General features: G+C 35.5%; 1 protein-coding gene across 3 annotated transcripts in view; it reads right to left on the bottom strand.

Annotated features, from left to right (window-relative positions):
* Positions 1-4,472: 4,472 nt before the first annotated feature.
* The window catches only part of LYPLAL1 (lysophospholipase like 1), a 36,538-nt gene continuing 19,607 nt past the window's right edge, over positions 4,473-21,403 (bottom strand). Inside the window, exons 4-6 of one of the 3 annotated variants that reach the window (XM_027122216.1) lie at positions 12,797-12,912; positions 11,929-11,990; positions 4,473-5,382 (exon numbers count right to left, since the gene is read on the bottom strand). In XM_027122216.1, the coding sequence (XP_026978017.1) occupies positions 5,379-5,382; positions 11,929-11,990; positions 12,797-12,912 (182 nt within the window). In that variant the 3' untranslated portion in view covers positions 4,473-5,378. Of the gene's footprint in view, positions 5,383-8,338; positions 11,991-12,796; positions 12,913-21,403 lie in introns of those variants that run through there. The other 2 variants (XM_027122215.1, XM_027122214.1) reach the window with 2 other exon arrangements.

Below are 21,403 nucleotides of genomic sequence, written 5' to 3'. Positions count from 1 at the left end.
ATTTATGTTTTATATGCTTATACTGTAAATGCCCATAAGATCCAAAAGGGATTCTCCTGTTTGGGAAGAGCTGCATGTAGAGAGGTACTGATGCTTCTGGGGCCTACATCCTCAATGATCCCTTTGAGCTACAAGTCTCTGTGAGTAATGATGCTGCCAGTTGGAGCTTCTGGCAAAGGGAGGTGGCCTCTATTTGGAGGTGCCTCATTGACTCATTGACTCCTTGACACAGCTACCAGTTTTACTTTTTTTAAAAGCAGCTCTTAGCTCACTATTGGGCTCTTACTGAAACTGAGTGCCTGACCCCTGGAGCAACTGTGACTCTCTGGCCTGGTATTTCCATTTTGGGATGGATCAATTCAGACTCAATGACTAACAAAGTGAAAAAGGATCTGGTAATGGAAATGGTACATTCAAGAATGTAGCCAGCCTGGCCCCAGAAGCATCTTGGCTCTACATGAAAAAATGGCAGCTATTCCACTCCACCACCTGTAGCAAAGTTGCTGGCTCATCGGGGCCCTTGATTCACAGAGGTTCCCCATAATGTCTGGGACTGCTTCACTGATGGTTTGGCTAAGCTGACAGCTGGTGGTGTCCACTGGGCGGCTGCAATTGTTCAGGCTCAGGGCCAACTTATTCAGAACTCAAAGTGGACAGGGTCATTCTGCTCAGGGGGCAAAACCCAAGGTCATTCTTATAGCTCTGACAAATACGACACTTGATAAATCTCATTATATTTTTACTGACTCTTGGGTTGTTGCCATGGCCTGATTATTTGGACTGTCACTTGGAAAACCACAGACTGTAGGATTGAAGACTACCCCCTTTGGCACTGAAACCAACTGGAATCAAGCTGCTGGTTGAGTCTGCACTGCCAGACTGCAAGTGTTGCTTACTTGAACCATCATCAGACCAGACAGAGTGACACATCAACCATCGTGTTGGGTACAAGGTAAAACAGCTTCTGTTTTTGATACACAGGCTACCACTACATGCCAAACTTTTTGAGTCCTGACAAAAGCTGACCCAGTTGTCTGTCAGTGAAGGCAACCACATAGCAGGGGGCACTGCCCATACTTGTTCCTGACACACTGATTACATCTGACCTTTCACCTCTTCTTGGGGTTATAGGTGGTGCCTCACTACTTATTAACACTTTTGCAGGTTATATGTTGACGTTCCAGTGTGATAAGTTTACACTGGCCACACTATTGTGGGTCATGAAACTCATCTGTGTTATATTTTTGGCTTATATTTCTGGACGGCTTTCAGTCTAGCAATGGTGTGCCTTTTGTTGCAAAACAGTGGGCTGGTAGTCAGGTATTCGGTAGTCTTTGAACATTCCCTGCAATTCACTGGGATTTGGTATTGTTCAGAATTGGGGGATTCTTGTCAAAAATTGACTCAAAAGATGTCTGGCTCTACCTCCTTCACTTTCTTCTGGTCCAGGCACCTTGGTAAGGTCAAGGAATACACCTGTCCTCAGAAAGGGATCATCTCCTCTCAGCTGTTTCCTGGGTAAGGGTCAGAATAAAATTGTTGGGAGATTATATAAAGTGCTTTTGAAAATTTGTTGTTCCTCCTGACCACCGAGTGTAATGCTGCTTCTTTCCCCTAATGGCAACCCAGGCTGATCTGGTTGGTACACCTTCCTGGAGGTTGCTTAGTCAAAAGCAGGAAGGAGATTTAAACTTACTTCTGGTTTACAAGTATGGATTTATTTGTTTCAATGACATGATCTTGGAGAAACAAGATCATGACTAATTTGTTGAGCACAGTGTTTGCAGAGTCCCCCTATAGTGGTCCATGTGGCCCAAAGTGGGGGGCATAATGGGTCTCTGTAGGTTTTATAAAAATGCCTTTGCCCTTGTTGTACCCAACCCTTCTGGATGAAAGGTCTGGGCGTAAGGGGCAACTAGAAAAAAGATGAAGTTATAGCTACTGGAATAGGACATAAATTATGTATAAGTGGAGAGAAAGCAATAGGAGAGAGCATTTTAGACCCCAGGAACTTATGGGGAAGAGAGGGACATTAATGATTGTTGTCTTTTAGGACCACCCTGGAGCTTTCCTCAAGCTGGAAAACACCCTGGTGAGGTTTCCCACACTGTTACAAGCACCTTAGATTTAACTGACTGCCGGGTCTGCCATCTCTCTACAGAGGATTCAAGATTTGATCACCATTCTTCTTAACCTTACTAAGTCTGTGGAAACAGCAAAGGATGGCCCCAGCCCCTGTACCAAACCCTTCCCTCACAAAAGACAAAAACCAACCATCTGTCAGCACACTCCCCAGATATCTCCTCCATACCCATTCCCATAACTGTCACTTATTCAGTCTGTGGTATGGACAAATGCAACACAGCTCGTGGTGTGGACAAACAGCACAGGCTGGGGTGACTTCTCCTGGGCATTCTCTGCAAAAACAAGGACTAGACTCAATTGCTGAACTGAACTGGCCAGGAGTCATGCTGGAGACACTGTCACCTATGCCTTTGGCTGATGTAGGTCCCATTTGAGGGGGCCTCAGAATTGCGAAGTAGGTATTAACTTGTATCGCTGGAAAACATGGTGACTTTCACCTGTCATAATAGACTTTCAAGCGTTTTAGGAAATACCACAAACAGCTCATGCAGATCTAAGATGACTGGAGATCTCTCCAAAATGAAGCTACCTTGATCATTCGGGAAAGCTTTCTAGAGAGATGACAACCAGTTTGCTATTTATGTACAGCCTAAGGGCTGTGACCTTATCATGGGAACCATCCAATTGGAAAAACTGGTATGAAATTTGCGTGTATCTTTAGCTAAAATGATCAATGACACCTTCTTGTTCCTGGGAGCATTCAGGTCCACCTCAATTCATGGCCATGGTTGCTGTGGAGGATACCTTGTCCTAGACTGTGTCCTCGCAGGCCAAGGTGGAGTCTGTGCAATTGCTCCTGCAATGCCTGGATTAATGCTTTGGTTCAAGTAGGAAGGTTAATACAGAAACTTAAGGAGAAGGACAGCTGGCCTCCTAAGGCACATCCTTACTAGGCCATGCAATTTGTTCATCTGGGTGGCACCAGGGCCCTGGGGAGCACAGCTGAGAGCAGGGCTGTAGGTTGACCTCATTCTGGTGCTTGGAGTCCTGTTCATAGTCTTACTGCTGTATGAAACAAACTGAGCTGATTTGGTTGCAGCTAAATGGCAGAATTTAACAAATATGACAGAGAAAACACATGCATGGGTCTGCATCTTACCCTCAGCGTAGGAATATGCTGAGGCTACACTCCCTTCAGAAGACTGTACATGTGTATACTCCCAGAAACATAGTTCTAAAGGGTAAATTTTAAAGGAGAATCAAAATGTACATAACAGTACATTTGTTCTCTGTAAATATAATTCTAGCTTTTCATGTATTAAAATTATATACAAAGTCTTGTGAACCAGCGGTCTTTGTGTATCATATAATCTGACTTTTCTTGAAATGTTTACATGGCTTTCTGTTCTCTTATTGTATATCAGGAAATTCCTTTTATATGATAAAGACGTATTGTTTAAATATATTCTGGCTAAGTGATATCTGGACTTTTTTTTTTAACGTATTAAAGTACTTTAAATTCTCAATAGCCAAATTGCCAGTCTGTTTCATATTCTGTTCTCAGTTCATTTTGTTAATTGAAATTCTTAACTTCCTATAAAGAATACATTTAATTTTCCTACCACTGATGGTGATCTTTCCTACTCAGTCCTTAGTTGAGAAAAACTGCCATCAATAAACATTTTCCTTCACTTTAAGGATTACAAAACCAATAAAGCTCATTATAAAAATTCAAACAGAAGAAATATATGGTAAAAAGTGAAACATCTCCCTTCACTTACATACTAGCTTTATCTCGCCTCTCTTGAAAAATTCCAGTCTCCCCAACATATAAACATATATAATTTACTGTGATACTGATTTATGCTTTCTTCTTGTTGCTATTCTTCCTCTCCCATGTAAGAAAGTATCAAGACCATTTCAACTCTCTTGCCTTAGGAAATGTTTATGTGGGTGAAGCAACAGAACATGAGGAAAATGGCTGAGCTGTTTCCTTAGGAGGATAAAACCTTAAACCCTCGTGTGTCTAGCCTTAGCAATGACTTTTCAGGCTCAAATACTTGGCTTTAAGAGACCTCATGCGTATGGACAATAGGTGTCTCACGGTGAGTGAGCACTGGATAATGGAGGGCCTCCCCTAAAGATACTGCCCTTTGCAAGGGGGCCCAGACTGGCATGATTTGGAATGAGGTAAAGCAGCAAATGATAACTAAGATTGAATATCCTATCAGCCCAATGGGTAGGGGAGTAGAATTGGATCAAAGATTATCATATAAAATATTTAGATATATCTTCCACGCATAGATCAGTTTGTGGAGAAAGATTTATAACCATTACACACATACATCCCTCCATTTCTGGCAAAACAATACAGGTAATACCTTCAATTTCTTTAACTTTACATTTTATTAAAGGCTCTTACACATGCTATACAACTTGATCCTCACACAACAATTTCACAAGAGTATACTGTAGCAGAGGCTGAGAGTTATCCAAGAATACACAATTATCAAGTGATAGGACAAATATTCACCAAAAAAATCTGGGTTCCTTTCTCTTATATTTGGTATGTATATACTCCACACATATAAGCCTGACACCCTTATCTATGATATGTATATATGTTACTCCTAAGGCAAATTGCAGCCATAAGGGCTTTAAACATGAGTGATCCCATGTATATTCAAGCCAGGGCATTTAAAATTTCAAGAAGTTGAAGGTCATTAAAAGCTTAAGATAATTAGAACACTGCACGAACTGAGTCTTCTCTGAGGGGATTTGGACTTTATTAGTTAAAGTCTCAGTCTCTGTCTCTCTTCCTCTCTCCTTCCTACCCTTTCTTTCTCCTTCCCTCCCTCTTCAAATTTACAGTTTATAGCTTCAAATAAAAGGGGAATGAAGGGACTTCCACATATGACCAAGACGGCCAAGGTGGAACAGGGACCAGATTTATTTTTTGACCTGAAACAACTGAAAAGGTGGGCCACATATATATTTTCAGATATTGGGCACTAGCAGTGCAGGAGAGTCATCCCTTAAGAAGGAGAAGCAAATGCAGTGAGCTCTACAAACGCCCAGCTTACTGTGTGAAGAGTTTCAAGGCTACAGCATGGAGACGGAGACCCAGATGGAGCTGAAGGAGGAGACAGAGTTGGGAGTCCAGAAAGTCAAGGAGCTTCTAGTTCACATGACAGAGTACTGGACGGCTGCAAGACTGCCAGAGATCTTCAGAGGGTCCCCCTCAAATCTTCAGCAGAGTACTAACCAACAGATTTGTGTAAGGCAAGTATGAACTACCTAGAAGGAACAGAAGGAATGATCACTGAGGCTCAGAGAGGACTGGGAAAAATTTGAGTTCCCACTAGTCAGAGTGTAAAACCTCACAATCCAGTGAGTATCAGCTAGAGTACTCAAACATGTGTTGCTTGAACGGTGGGGCAAAGTTAGTCCTGGAGCAAACACTGCTCTCGTACTACCTAAGAAAGCTTAAAAGGAAGCCTGAAAGGATCAAAATACTTCTAAGTACTTTCCAAGTAACTTAACTGCATTCCATGGCAAAGCTCATAAATATTTATAGAAATGCAAACTGATCTAGCACTTAACAATGTAGAATTCACAATGTCTGAAATCCAATAAAAAATCACTAGGCATATAAAGGAAGCAAAAAAATTTATCCTTAATAAAAAGAAAAATTAATTAAAACAAAGTCAAAAATGACAGAGATGATAGACTCAACAAATAAAGATATTAAAACTGCTATTAAAACTATATCCCATATATTCCAGAAGGTGGAGAAAAGACTAAGCATATTAATTATATGAATTCAAGAAATTAAAAAAAAGAACTAGAGATAGGCAATATCTGAGATAAAAAAGATGGGATTAATGGCAAATAACTGCAGAAGAGAATATCAGTGAAATTCACAACAGGAATAGAAACTATCCAAAATAAAATGGAGAGTGAAAACAAATTTAAAAAAAGAAAAAAATAAGTACAAGTAAGTTGTGAAACAACTTCAAATAGTCTAATATAAGTATAATTGAAATCCTACAAAAAAGGGACAGGAGATGGGCAAACAAATATTTGAAAATGCAATGGCCAAAACGTCTCCAAATTTCATGAAAACTATAAATCCACAGATTAGAAACTCAAGAAATTCCAAGCACAAAGAAACTGGAGAAAACAACACCAACGCACACCATAATCAAATTGCTTAAAACTAAAAATAGAGAAAATTGTAAAAGCAGCCAGAGGATAAAAGATTAGAACAACAGTAGAAAAAATGCAAACTAGAAGATGACAGCATAAGATCTTTAAAGTAATGAAAGAAAGAAAACCCTGTCAAGTTAGAATTCTATACAGCTCTCAAAAATAAAAACAAAATAATACTTTTTCAGATAGAAAAATGTTGAAAGAATTTAACAGCAGCAGACATGTCTGTCATAAATGTTAATGTATTTCAGGCAGAAGGAAAATGATACCATATGGAAATCTGAAGCTATATTAAGGAATGAAGAACATTAGAAAAGGAAAGAATATGGGTAAATATAAAAGACTTTAAAAAACTTAAATCTCTTTAAAGGATAATTTAGCATTCAGACATAATGTTATTAATAAACAGGGACTAGATGGATTCTTTCACCTGAAACAAACAGAAAACAAAAACAAAACAAAACAAAACAGACAAAGGCAAAGTACTGGAGATAATGTTTTTCAAAGCAGCATACATCAGGCAATGAAGGATAGTGATCACTGAGAGAAGGAAAGGAAACACGGTGAGCCTTATAATGTCCCTAGCTTATTGCCTTGAGAGAGTTCCCAGACTGCAGAACAGAGAGGAAAAATCCATGCAGAGCCTGGTGGACTCCCTGAGTTGACATGCAGAGCTAAGAGTCTGAGTAGATGATGTTGGCTAGAATTGAGAGGACAGAGTACCAGAGAAGAGTAAGTTTCACAGAGACAGAACTCCAGAGATCTAGAGATGGTCCACCTGGAGTATTCACATAGTAAACTATCTGGGGCCAGAAAGAACCACCTAAAAAGATTAGCAGGAACCCCTGGGATAAGAAACATGAAAAACTATACCAACCAATATATGTCATAATCAAATTGCTCAATATCAGTGACAAGAGAAACTCTTAAAAACAGCAAGAGTAAAAACACATACCAGATATAGAAGAACATATTATTAACAGGCTAAAGAGAATAATTTTATATTATTAATAACTATAATATAATAATAAATTATATCATTAATAATTATACATAATTTTATCCCTTGTTGTGGAAAAAGCATTTGATAAAATTCAACAACCATTCATGATAAAAACTCTTAGAAAACTAGGAATAGAGAGGAGTTTCATTGACTTGATAAAGAACATCTACAAAAAACCCTACAGCTAACATATTTACTAATGAAAGACTGAATGCTTTCCCCCTAAGGCTGGGAATAAGACAAGGATGTCTGCTCTCACTGTTCTCATCCAGCATGGTGCTGGAAGTTCTAGTCAGTGTAATAAGCAACGAAAAGGAAATACAAGGACTTCATTTGGAAAGGAAGAAATAAATTGATTCCAATTTGCAAGTGACATTTTCTTTGTAGAAAATCCCAAGGAATTTACAGAAAACCTCCTAGAATTAGTAACTGACCTAAACAAGATCATATGATATAAGACACCCACACAAAAAACAACTGTATTTCAATAAGCTAGCAATGTACACAGGGAAACTGTATTTAATAATACAGTACCAATTATAATTCCTCAAAAAATAAAATACTCAGGTACAAATCTAACAAAACATGTACAGAACTTGTATGTTAAATGCTACAAAAAAATAATGAAAGAAACTACAGAAGACCTAAATAAGTGGAGTAATGTATCATGTTCATGAATTGGAAGATTCAATATGGAAAGGATGTCAATTCTCTCTAAATTGTTATACAAATTTAACACACTTCCTTTCAAAATTCCAGCAAGATTTCTTGCGTGGATATAGATTAGTGTATTTTAAAATTTATATGGAAAGGAAAGGAACTAAAATAGCTAATACAATTTTAAAAAGGAGAATAAATTAGGAAGAATTAACTGTACCTGACTGCAAGAATTACATAACTATAGTAATTAACGTTATGTGGACAGACACAGAGATCAATGGAACAGAACAGATAAACAAGAAACAGACACACAAGCAACAGGCAACTGATTTTTGATAAAGGTACAAAAATAATTCAATGGAGGAGGGATAGTTTTTCCACCAAACAGTGCTGGGCAACTTGGTATCTATAGGCAAAAACATAAAATGAATGTCAACCTAAATCTCACACCTTATACAAATTAACTCACAATAGCTCACTAACACCAAAAGCATAATCCATGAAAGAAAAAGTCAGTAAACTGGACTTCATTAAAATTTAGAACTTTTGCATAAAAGGACCTAAGAAGTTGCAAAGACAAGCTACAGACAGTGAAAAAGTATTTGAAAACTATATAACTAACAAAAGACTCACATCTAGAAGATATTAAAAGAAACTTTCAAAACTCAACAGTTAACGCAAACAAAAAAGAAAATCCAATTTGATCATGGGCAAAAGACATGAAGAAACATCTACCAAATAGGATATAGAGATGGCAAATAAGCTTATGAAAATAGGCTCAAAATCACTAGCCATTAGGGAATGCACATTTTGACCACAATGAGATTTCATTATATACCTATTAGAACAGCTAAAATAAAAAAAAATAGTGAAACTACAAAATGCTGATGAGGATGCAGAGAATATTTCTCTCTCCTGCCTTGCTGGTAGGAATATAAGATGGCACAGCTACTCTGGAAAAGTCTGGTAGTTTCTTAAACATACACTTATTATACAACCCAGGAATCACTCTCTTGGGTATTTATCCCAGAGAGAAAAAAAATTACAGCTAGACAAAAATCTATACAAGAGTGTTCAAGGCAGCTTTATTCGTAATAGCCAAAAAAAACTGTGTTTTAATTGGAGAACAGTTTAACAAACTATAATACTGAATACATTCACGTCATGGCATACTACTCAGCAATAAAAAGAAGTAAACTATTGATGGTTGCAACAATTTGGATGGAGTGAAAAAAGTCAATCTCAAAATGTCACATACTGTATAGTTCTACTTCTATAACATTCTCACAATGTCCAGTTATAGAGATGGAGTACAAATCAGTGGTTGTTATGGGTTAGATGGTGACAGAGGAAGGGACTGATATGACTATAGGCAGCACAATGGGCATCTTTGTGGTGATGGAACAGCTCTGCATATCGATTGTAGTGGTGGATACATGAATCCATGCAGCCATGTGAAAAAATGGCATATAACTATACACACACATTGTACCAATGTCAGTTTCCTGGTTTTGACATTATACTATAGTTACGTTAAGATGTAACCATTGGGCGCAGGGTACATGGGACTCCTCTGTACTATCTTTAACACTTCCTGTGAGCTTGTAATTATTTCAAAATTTAAAAAAGTTTATAAAAATTATATGCTATAAACCCTAAAGTAATCATTAAAATAAAAGTACAAAGTATCATAACTAAGAAGCCAGCAAAAGAACACATAATCCAAGGAAAAAAGGGGGAGTAGAAAGAGAGGAATAAGGGAGCAAAGAAGAAGAGATGGAATATAGAGAAAATAAACAGCTAAGATGGTAGCTTGAAATCCAAACATGCCAACAATCACATTAAAATGTTCTAAATAATCAATTAAAAAGCAGGGATGACCATACTGGATAGAAAAGGAAGGCCTAACTGTGTTCTGCCTGATGGAATTGCTCTTTACAGATAAAGACACAAATAGGTTAAAAGAGAAGTATGGAAAAAGATGCTAGGCTAAAGGGAGCTGGAAGGACTATATCAATATCACACAATGAGTATTTCAGAGCAAAAAAATCTATCACGGATAGAGATGATCATTTCATAAAGAAGAAGAGGCCAGTTCATCAGGGGAACATAATAGTCCTACATGTTTACGCATCTAATAATGGAGCCTCATAGTACATGAAGCGAAAACTGAGGGAATGGCAAAGTGAAACAAATTCAGTTATACTTGGAACTTTCAATATTCCCCTCTCAATAATTTATAAAACAAGCAGGCAGAAAATCAGCAAGGATATAGTAGATTTAAACAAGGATATCAACCAACTTGATCTGACTGATATGTAGAGAACACTCCACCCAACACTAGCATCATATATATTTTTCTAAAGTGCACACAAAACATTTACCAAGATAGACCATCTTCTGGGCTATAAAACAAGTCACAATAAATTTAAAAGGTTTCAAGCCATACAAAGTATGCTCTCTTGACCCACAATGGAATTAACTTAGACATCAATAGCAAAGATCTCTAGAAAATTCCCAATATACTGAAACAAAATAACACAATTTTAAGTAACCCAAGGGTTAAAGAAGAAATCAAAAGGGAATTTAGAAAGATTTGACCTGAATGAAAATGAAAACACAAAATATAAAAGATCGTGGGATGTTACTAATATAATACTTGCGGGAAGATTTATAGCACTAAAGGAGTGTATTAGTTGAAGAAAATATAAGAGAAAATCTTAGTGACCTAGGATTTCTTAAGATTGCTTAAATATGACATCAAAAGCACAAAGTATAAATGAAAAAAAAACGAATAAACTGGACGTCATCAAATTAAAAACTTCTGCTCTTTTGAATTACACTGTAAAGAAAATAAGGCAAGCCACAGACTAAGAAAAAAAAAAAAGGTAAAACATCTGGCTAACAAAGAATTTCTATCCAGCATATATAAACAGCTTTTACAATGCAAGCTGTTACAATGCCCTAATAAAAAATGGGCAGAAGATCTGAATAGAGATATCATCAGAATTTATACAGATCACAAATAAGCATACAGAAATTGCTTAACACCATTAGGTTAGGAAAATGCAGATTAAACCCACAAAGTGTTACCACTGTATACCCACCAGAATGGATAAAACTGAAAAGACTGGCCATACTGAGTGCTGACAAGGATCTGAAGAGCAACTGGAACCCTAGGACTGGAGCAGAGCAGCAATCTGGTCTCAGAGAAAGGGAGCTCCACTGGGACCAGAAGGTCTGGATTCCAGTTTTTACTCTTGAGGCTTTGGGAAAGTTTTCAATCCTTCTATCCCTATTATAAAATACCAGTAATAACTACTCAGTCTACTTCATCAAGCTCTTGTGATGGTCAGGTGAGGTAACGGGAAACTACTCTATAAATGTGGGGTACTAATGTTATTCTGTCAAAAACTACACGAGCATGAATATCTCCGGAAAGGCAATTTAAAGAAAGTGACAACAAAGATAAAATAATATCATGTTAAAACTTTTCCTGGTTTCTCATTGCCTTTATTTAAGCTAGTTTAATTACTTTCTAATATTTCAATATTTACTTACTTACAAGGCCTTCAAATATTTATAAAAATGTATCTGCCAAATAATACACAGATGTTTGCCTAAATTAACGTTAACCATTAATAAGATTATACTACTCTCTATGGTGCTAAGCATTTCAATAACTAATAAGTCAGTAAACTGCTGATATTTTTTAATATTTTAATTATTGTTTATCAAATTAGAATTTGGCAGTAAAAATCACTTTTCATAAAGACATTGCTTATATATTAACAAATCAATCTTGACTCATTCAGTCTGGCAGCTTTGTAAGAATCCATGACTTCAGTTTTTCTAGCTCAGCTTTGCTTAACTCATGGTAAACACCTGGGAAACTATGAAACTTTGTCCTCACGCCTAGAGATTTTAACACTGAGTTTGTCTCTTCACCCCAAGAATGAAGAACTAACTCATCTGCGGTACCATGACACTGAAATAATTCAGGGAGGACACCATCACTTTTCTGAAGAGCCTAGAGAAGAGAACATAAAAATGGAGAAGTTTAAGAAATTCATTTAAGAACATTATTCTCAGAAATCAGAGGGACAGAAAAACTCCAATTTAACCAAAGCTTCAATATTTAAAGGGGAAGAAGAGGCAGTGGTAGAGCTCTCTGAGGTATATACTGATGGGCCAGGACCAGGAGCTTAGCTGGTTGCTGGCACCACTGGAGCTGCAGCTGTACGTGATCTGAATTTACTCCGTAGAGGACTGTCTCAAAAATGGTCAAAGCATTTCCCGCAGAAACCTTGTGTCTTGGGAAGACAAACCTCTTCACATGGAGTGGAAAGAGGGAGGAACACAGAGCTCAGGTACAATCAAGGAAAAAATAGCATTCTTGTTCTCATTTCCATACCTACTGGTTCTACTTCTGGTAATGAGGCTGCAGCACTGTAATATGCCATACTCATGAATCAGGGTATTGCTGAAAAATAGGTACCAGCCATGTAACTGATTCTTTGGTTTGATTATGTTCATGACATAATAAGCAAACCTAGTTGTAATCATCTATATTTTTAATATGTATGCAGGATACATATATAGCATACACATATTTTTTTATCCTTTTCTCTTTGACACTTTGCTTAACAATAATCTCTGTACAAGGCACTTCCTAAACATGAATGACCAGCTGGAATTTACCGATATAACTAATTTGAATTCCCAGGAATGCTCTGTGAATCAATTGTTATTGTGTAATTATCAATGTTGTTTTAGTTTCAGTGTGTGAATGTCTCATTTTTTTTTTCTGTTTTGTTTTTAAAATCTGGAACTTACCTGGTAAACAGCAGATGTCTTATTCAGAAAACTAGAAAGAGCAAATACTCCTGCCACATCCTGATGATTTCTGTATGCTAAATGCATTGCCATGCACCCTCCCATAGAAAATCCTCCTAAAAGAAGCAAAAATTCACTTGTCAGAAAAAGCAGAATATATGTAACGATAATTTAGAACAAGATATAGCTATGCCAATCTTCCATAAATATTTGGAGACATAAAAGAGATACAATGCTAAAGAGAAATTTAGCCTACTTTAGATCTCATGGAAAAAAACCTGCTATGAGTAAATAACATTGTTCTATCTATGCCATCACTGGTAAAATAATTTGTTATAAAAGGAGCTAGAATTGAAAAAATAAATTTTGGTCATCAAGTAAAAATATTTATTATATTTCAAAATATGAGTCATAGCACAAGTGTTATTTATTTAAACTTCTAGTGTCTACTTACATTTTGTTTATACTTATAGGAGTCCTCACACTGCAGCTACAATTAATAACATGCACCTTTCTGTCTTACTTGCCAAACTACAAGCTCCATGAGGATTATATTTCTAGAGTTTGCCATATAATAGATGCTTAGTGATCTCTGAATTAGGAAGGATGATCAAAAATTTGGTGAGAAAGATAAAACATCATTGTATTATAGTATTATTTTGAAAACTGACTTGTGATGGTATACTTCAAACATAGGTACCCATATGTCCTTTTAAAAAAGAGTTAGGGGAAAAAATATTCACTTGACAAACTTTTATTGTCTTTTATGTGCCAAACACTGTCACTGGAGTGACACCAGTCACCAGAGATATGCAGATTAAAATACCTGGACCCTTCTGTTCAAAGGCGAAAACCAACACAACACAGAATATGGAGGTAGGGACCTGACCGTGACATAGCAGAGAGGATGGCCCAGCTTCAGCTTAGAGACTCGGTGTGATATTCCCCAGCATGACTGAGAGTTAAAAGACATCTCATGATTTAAAAGAAATCCATATGTTAGAGATAACAAGGCTGTAGGAACACAGTTTTTATTTTTTGGAGAAATTCAAGAGCTTGAGTTATATTTTTTGCCAAATGTACCTAAGTAACATATTAAATGGGACTAGTATGACTGAGGAATTAAACATTTACTTTAATTTTACCTAGTTAAAATTTGAGTTTCAATACATGTGGCTAGGGGTTATCATATGGGACAATGAAGTTCTAGATAATCTAAGTTGCACCAATGATGGAAAAAAAGCTTTAAATTTCATAAATGGAGCAAAATGAAATTAATGTTCCATAAAAAACATAATGTGGCTAATATCATTAAATGTGATCTTTTAAAAAAATCATACAAAGATAAAATGTGAATAAAAATAGACCAGTGAGCAAAAACATATTTAAAAATTATTATAAAAGCACACCTACTGAGACAATTTTTACACATTAAATGCACCCACCCCATCACTGCGCTTTTATTGACTAGGGTAACTTAATCACTTTATGGGATTTCCGAGCCCCTCGGGGGGACCAGCCTCACAGCAAGAACAGCAACAAGAACAGCAACAAAACTAAGAAAGAAAACACTTTCCCACTTATGAAATGCCATTATGAACAAAGGCATCCTTGAGACATTTAACCTCATGTTCAATTCTCCTAATTTATAATGAAGAAAAATGTACTCGTTGAAAACTCATTATTTTAAGATTCAATCTAAGTTCCTTGTCCATTTATAATCTCGTGAGGTAGCCTGCAATTCCTCACCAGCGATCTTTGACAATACAGTCACCTTTAACGTTGCGGACACCGGTGTGAAAGGGACTTTATGTATTTTTTTCTAATGGAAGAAAATTTAACACAAAAGACTAGTTATTTCAATTTTCATCTAAGTGTTTAAAATGCAATATAAAATATACTGCTCAATAAGTAAATACCAATGAGTAAACTCATTGTAGGTAATAGTTATGATGTATATTTATAGTCGCTGGTGAAGCATTAAAATGTCAAGAGTTAACATTTCAACATACATTTAAGATTAATAGGCTGAATAAAAAACATGTTAAAAAATAACCTAGTTTTTATGAACTCTTTAAATTAAATAAAACAGTAATAATGTATAAAAACTGTACTGGGAAAACTAAGCTAATCTATCTGAAAACAAAGTCTGGGGGTGGGGGGGTGCGGGGGGGAGGCAGGGAACTTACAATTCAAGTTTACCGTCAAGTGAATGGGATTTTAAAAATGGAATAAAATCCACCCTCCAACCAAATTGCAACAATTTTTCCACTTTATATATAATTATTTTTCAGAATGAACTGTGGTAAAGTCTCAAAAATTTGGGAATATATAAATTATGCCCACCATATTTGTATATTTTCTCTCATATAAAATTGACAGGGTAAACAAAATATTTATCATCTTCTATGGAAAGCTATTAAAACAGCAGTCCCAAGCCTTAAAAGTTCTGATAGTTGTTGCTGAAGAAACGTACATTATTTAAGATATATATATGTTAAAAGAAAGTAGAAGGATGCTATCATTCTACAGTTCCCTCCAAGAGCTTCAAAAGAAACTTATATAATGTCAGGAAAGTCAGCCTGGAAATTGTGGAGCTAGGTTTCATCTTGGTAACTACAACTATCCCTTCATTTTAATTTTAAATCTTATTATAAAATTAATATGTGAATATATGCCCACTGTGTAAAGTATTTCCACCACACAAAAATAAAGAAAATGCGTTATCCAAAATCTCACTACTCACATATAATTTTGACGTTTTTAAAAATTCATTTTAACAGTTAAACTCACTCTATATGTACAATTTTATACCTTACTTTCATGTAATACTGATTTGAATGTCTTTAAACAGAATTACAAAATTCCACAATTATTTTTTTACTCCTTGAACACATACTAAGTATACTAAGTACCTTCTAAATGTATGTATATAGTATATAATGGTTACATAATAGTCAGTTGTATTAACAGACCATTACTCCCTTAACCGCTTTCCTCATGATGGGTATTTAGAGCATCATAATGGGTATGTAGAGCATCCATGTAAATTATTCAGGTGTAATTCCAGAAGCACTTGATTATCCCTGCTTCAAAATTCTAATAATATTATCAGAGAACATGAAAAACTATACCAATAATCTGGTCATTATCATTTGTCAGGTTCTATACATCCTAGATCAAAGTTAAATCTAAATTATGTCAGTCTTCTCTTAACAACAAATTATCACCACCTAGTGGTTAGAAAAAGGAATCTCATTATGGTACAAAGTTCCTAAGTCAATGCATAGGATCTGGGTTCTAGTCCCAACTCTATTTTAGCCAGCAGTCTCTTTGAACTTTAGTTTCTTCTTATCTGAAATGAGAATAATAATTTCCTACTTCACCTATTACAAGGGTCAAGAAAGATACTGTATATGAAAAAATGTGTATAATTTAAACACATTATAGTGTTAAACTATATTCTTAATAATTTTTTCAGAATACAGAATCTGAATCCAGGTTTTAACAATAGCTATGTTGCCAAATTCAGAAAGTAATTTAAAAGTCACTATTTTATTGCCTGTGTTTCCCCTAATTTTTACCATACCCTCTGTAGAATCATGTGTGGTATTATTATATAAAAATAAATAAACTTTCTTATACCTGATCTTCTTAATATGCATAGTAAGGATTCACGAATGTCTCCAAGGAACACATTTAAAGCTTTTGCCCAGTTCCTCCTTTCTAACCAAAGTTTATTCTTTCCATTAAGAAAGAAATATATTTCCATTGTTGAAAACAAGAAAACAAAGGATTTTTCTTAGCTAAACTCGCAGTTGACTGCAATGTTCTTTAGTGTAATCTTACTCATCCTTTGTTTCCAAAGTCGTGAAACACTGTACGTGTTGGTCTTTCATCATTCTACTGGATCTATTGCATTTGCCATCTTCCTATTCCCCCGGACTTCAGACTAGCCAGCCTCCACAGTGTTGTCAGTGTAATCTTTTTAAAATGCTCATCTGATCATGTCATTCTCTGTATATAATTCAATAATCCTGGGAGTTGAAGTGCATATCAAACTAGTAGTCCCTGAGAGATTTTAATGTGTCCCTTGTTTTCTTTCATGAATGTGTTTCCCTATTTGTTTACCAGTCATATTCTCACTCATTCTTTAAAACTCAATTGGAGATTATCTCTTCTAAGAAGCAGTTCCTAGCTCCCCCCAAAATCGACTTGTTCTTTAGAACACTTTACTTCTGTTACCTCCCTCATTATACTGTAAAGCTTTTGATAGTTTTTGGTACTCCAGCACTTATTAACAATTTGGAAATTAAATTTAGTATGAGAAGTTTCATTTTTGACCTGACTAAGCTGTGTAAACTACCTAGAAAAGGTGGTATATCATACTCTATAAAAACATTGTTTTAAAACTAAGTTTAATATAATATCACTAATCAAAACAAAACCACAGAAAAAGAATGGGCTGCCACCTATGCAAATATAGAGAATAGTTTTGTTTACAAAGCTATATTTATTAAAATTACAATCTCAGAGAAAAGGGTTCCATGAGGACACAATGTGTGATATTAAATCTGAAATTTTATCACATATTAAACAAAATCAACAAGGGTAACAATTTTGTACTATTATCTCTATTTTTTCCTTTTTTTTAAAAAAATTATTTATGTTTGGCTGTATTGGGTCTTCACTGCTGCCTGCGGGCTTTCTCTAGTTGTGGTGAGCGGGGGCTACCCTTCGTTGCGGTGCGTGGGCTTCTCATTGTGGTGGCTTCTCTTGTTGTAGAGCACGGGCTCTAGGTGTGTGGGTAGTTGTGGCGTGCGGGCTCAGTAGTTGTGGCTCGTGGGCTCTAGAGCACAGGCTCAGTAGTTGTGGCACACGGGCTTAGTTGCTCCGCGGCATGTGGGATCTTCCCAGACCAGGGCTCGAACCCGTGTCCCCTGCACTGGCAGGCAGATTCTTAGCACTGCTCCACCAGGGAAGTCCCTTTCCTTTTTAATCTTGTAATTTTTCTAGTTTTTCCTCTTATAACTAATTTTTTAAAATAACCTATGTTGTTTGTATATGTGTGTCTAGCATCTCAAATGCACTTTGCTTTGACGTCCCACTAGATCCCTCCTTCATTAAAATGTTATATCATTTAAATCTTACTTAATTTAAAATGTTCTATAATAGACACTTGACAAAAGTATTAAACCAGTAGAAAAATATGAAGCAGTACTTCTGTTTAAAGAATCTATGAGCAATGAAAAAGAAAGAGGGAAGCACAGCACGTATACTACTGAGAAAAGAAAACAGCTGGTAGGGAAGGAACAGTGAGCTCCCTAAGTCTCCACAGGCAGCACTGGTCCAGTACGGCCTTTCTGTTGTCTGGAGAGACCATGGGGAAGGTGGTATAGAGAGTGTTTAATAACAGCAAGAAAATTTCTTCAACATTACCTGCCAGGCATATTTCTAAGTGTTTCACATGAATTGACTAACTGAATCATCACACCTCTGTAAGATAAGTACTATTATTATCATCCACACACAGAGGTTAAGGAAACTCATATACCTACAAAATAGTGAATCTAGGATTAGAAACCTGCAGTCTAAGTCCAGAGCCCAAGTTCTTAACCATGTTATACTGCTGTCAGTTGCACTCATGCATTTGCAATTATGATATTCACAACTCAAGAAATGCATGTACAAATATTTGAATACATAATGATATTTTGCTTCATGTGCCATGTTTTCAAATAAGTGAGAAGTTCAGTTAGATCAATAAGACAAAAAAATAAAAAACAACTACAAGAGAAAATCCCTATAGGACTAGAATGCTATTTCCTCTATGCATCAATAGCTAATCCATGTAAAGAAAAAGGAGGTAGTATAAGTAATGTTTTGTCATAATAAAAGAAGGTCAAGAATCACGTGTATTTTGGCACACTTGTTTAACTCTAGAGAAATGTAAGTGAAGAGTTATTTTCATTGACTGCTTAAATAACTAAAAGTAAAGTAACAAGGACAAACAACCTTGGATCTGCACTTGTCGTCTCTTTCATGTCTCAAGCTAGGAAAGAGGCTTTATAGGAGTTCATAAGCTCATCTCACAAATTCTAAAAAAGCATTTTTTTCTTTCCCAATTTTTATATTCATAAGTGTATATAAATATCCTATTATACGCACTTTGTAATAAATTTCAAATTTTATAATTTTATAATAGTTTATAACCCTTCCAAAATGAAATTTTGTTAAAAATTCAGTGGAGCTTTGATAAAACATCGACTACATTACTGATTGCTTTATAAATAAGATCATCTTTTAACAAGGTTCTCTTGGTACTTCAGAAAATAATTAAAACCTTCCATGATATGGTAGAAAGAAACTAAAATAAAATTCCAGATGAATCAAATAATTAAATATTTAAAAAATTATAGAAAAGCCTGAAGAACACCTATTTGAATATTTATTCAAGTTCTAGAGAAATACCTTCTTAAACTGAGAAATTATTTGGAAAAAAATAGACAAGTAAAAATAGCTTTCTTGTGTCAAAACACAAACAGAATTAAAAGAAAAATAAATTAAGTACATATTAATTACTTTTGTTTACTTAATTTTAGCAAATATTTTTCAAGACAATATTATTCAGTGAGGTATAATAAGATGGACATTCTAATATAGGTGGGAGAAGTATCAACTGGTACAGCTTTTTCACAAAAGGAATTTGACAAGATGTATTAAGAATTTTACAAACGTTCAGTTAAATGGAAGAACCATGGGCTCTGAAATGAAGTAAACCCAGATTCAAAATTCTTATCAGCTCTCCGACCTTACAACAATCCATAACCTCTTTTCAAAGATGAATAAGATGAAGTAACTGATGGATACAGGGAAGGGCGAGGAGGAGGGATGGGGCAGGAGACAAGCATACAAGCAATTACAATTCAACGTGATACGTTCTTTAACACATATACATTAGAAGTACGATTTGTATGTTTTCTACGTTTTTATGTATGAAGATTTTATAATTTTAATTTAAAGCAATTTCTTACAGTACTAATATTTTGTTTTCCCACTGTCATTACGTGACTTCAGGATCTCATTACCCTATAATCATAAATTCAGTAACTGGTTTTCCCATACCCAAATTGTTATCTCTTCACTTACCCCTTCTGCCAGATTAATTTTCCTAAAGCACAGTTCTAACTATATGACTCAAAGACATACTTTAATCATCTCTCCTCAATTACCTACAGAATAAAGGATAAAAGGGGAACCAGAAAGTATTTATTGAGAGTGTAAAATGAGCCAACTGTTTTACAAACATCATATCCCAGTAAGATAGTATTTTTATAGTATCATTATTCCCACTTTGCAGATGAGGTAGCAGAAATTCAGTGTAGGCAATTAAGTGATGAACCAGCTAGGCAGTGGTGGACTTTAGATTCGACCCATTTTGGTCACTATACCATTTGCTCTTCAGGTTGTTAGTCCAGCTAACAGATCAATAGGCATTTTCCAGTCAGACAACAAACTTTCTGCTAAAGCCATCTAACATCCAGACAGATAAAAACAAGCACTATTTTTTTTTTTACTTCTATTTACCATTCATATTACTCTCTATGTTTAGACCTCTACACTATAATAGTTAAAATTTTACTTATTTGCACATCTCAAAATCTCAAATGCCTCTGATACTTTCCTATTAAATTGTTCTCTAATAGCCCCAAATACTTATGACCTCTTTTCATCTGAATTCCTGTGATACTTAACTACTTAAGTCATCAATTTACAGATCAGGTCATGCTGCTCATTATAAATGTTTAGCTCTGTGCTAAGCATTGCGATGGGTCCTGAAAAATAAAAATACATACAGATGATCATTCCCTTTGAAGAGCTGTCAGTTATATTGCTTTAGGGCAATCATCAAGGCTGGCTGGCCTTACAGTTACCATTTTAAGTACCTCATGGGCTCTTCTAGGTTGTAAGCAACTGGGGCATTCCTGTTCTATTTATCGGTGTGTCTCTTTGAGCATCTAACTTACTGCCAGACACACAGTACTTAGAAACTTAGAAAATATTTGCTAAATCATTGAATGATAGAATCTGTTACACATTCACATATTTTGAATTCTATCTTGTAACTGTTTCATGATGCCCTAGACTGAATTGGTGCCCCTTCACTATGCTCTTCCCAGTACTCCCATAACGTTCTGTATTTATCTCTATGACACAGATGTTAAACACAGAAACATAGAAATATAGAGTTAAACACTGATGAGGAAACAGAGGCCCAGAAAGGTGATGTTACTGCACTGGAGGGCACACTGCTTTTAACTAACAAAAGTGAATGCTGAAGCCAAGACAGAAAAATGTATTCCATCCATTATATCATATTGCTTCTCAACTCAATGAATAGTTTAGTACTTCAATAAACACAAAGGAAGTTTATTAATTTGCCCAAATCCTGTCTACACAGGATTTCAATGTACATTTTAATGTTATTTAGAACATGATGAAGATACTTAATTTGCTTTATAATTTCAACATTAAATACAACTCATTATAAATTAAATAGTTATTTGGAAATAACTCTTTAACAAAAATCCATCCTGTATCATTCAC

Source organism: Aethalodelphis obliquidens, unplaced genomic scaffold, assembly GCF_003676395.1.
Source record: "Aethalodelphis obliquidens isolate GAN/ISIS:26980383/991018 unplaced genomic scaffold, ASM367639v1 scaffold24, whole genome shotgun sequence".
NCBI lineage: Eukaryota > Metazoa > Chordata > Mammalia > Artiodactyla > Delphinidae > Aethalodelphis > Aethalodelphis obliquidens.
This window is presented reverse-complemented; position numbering and strand designations above follow the sequence as displayed.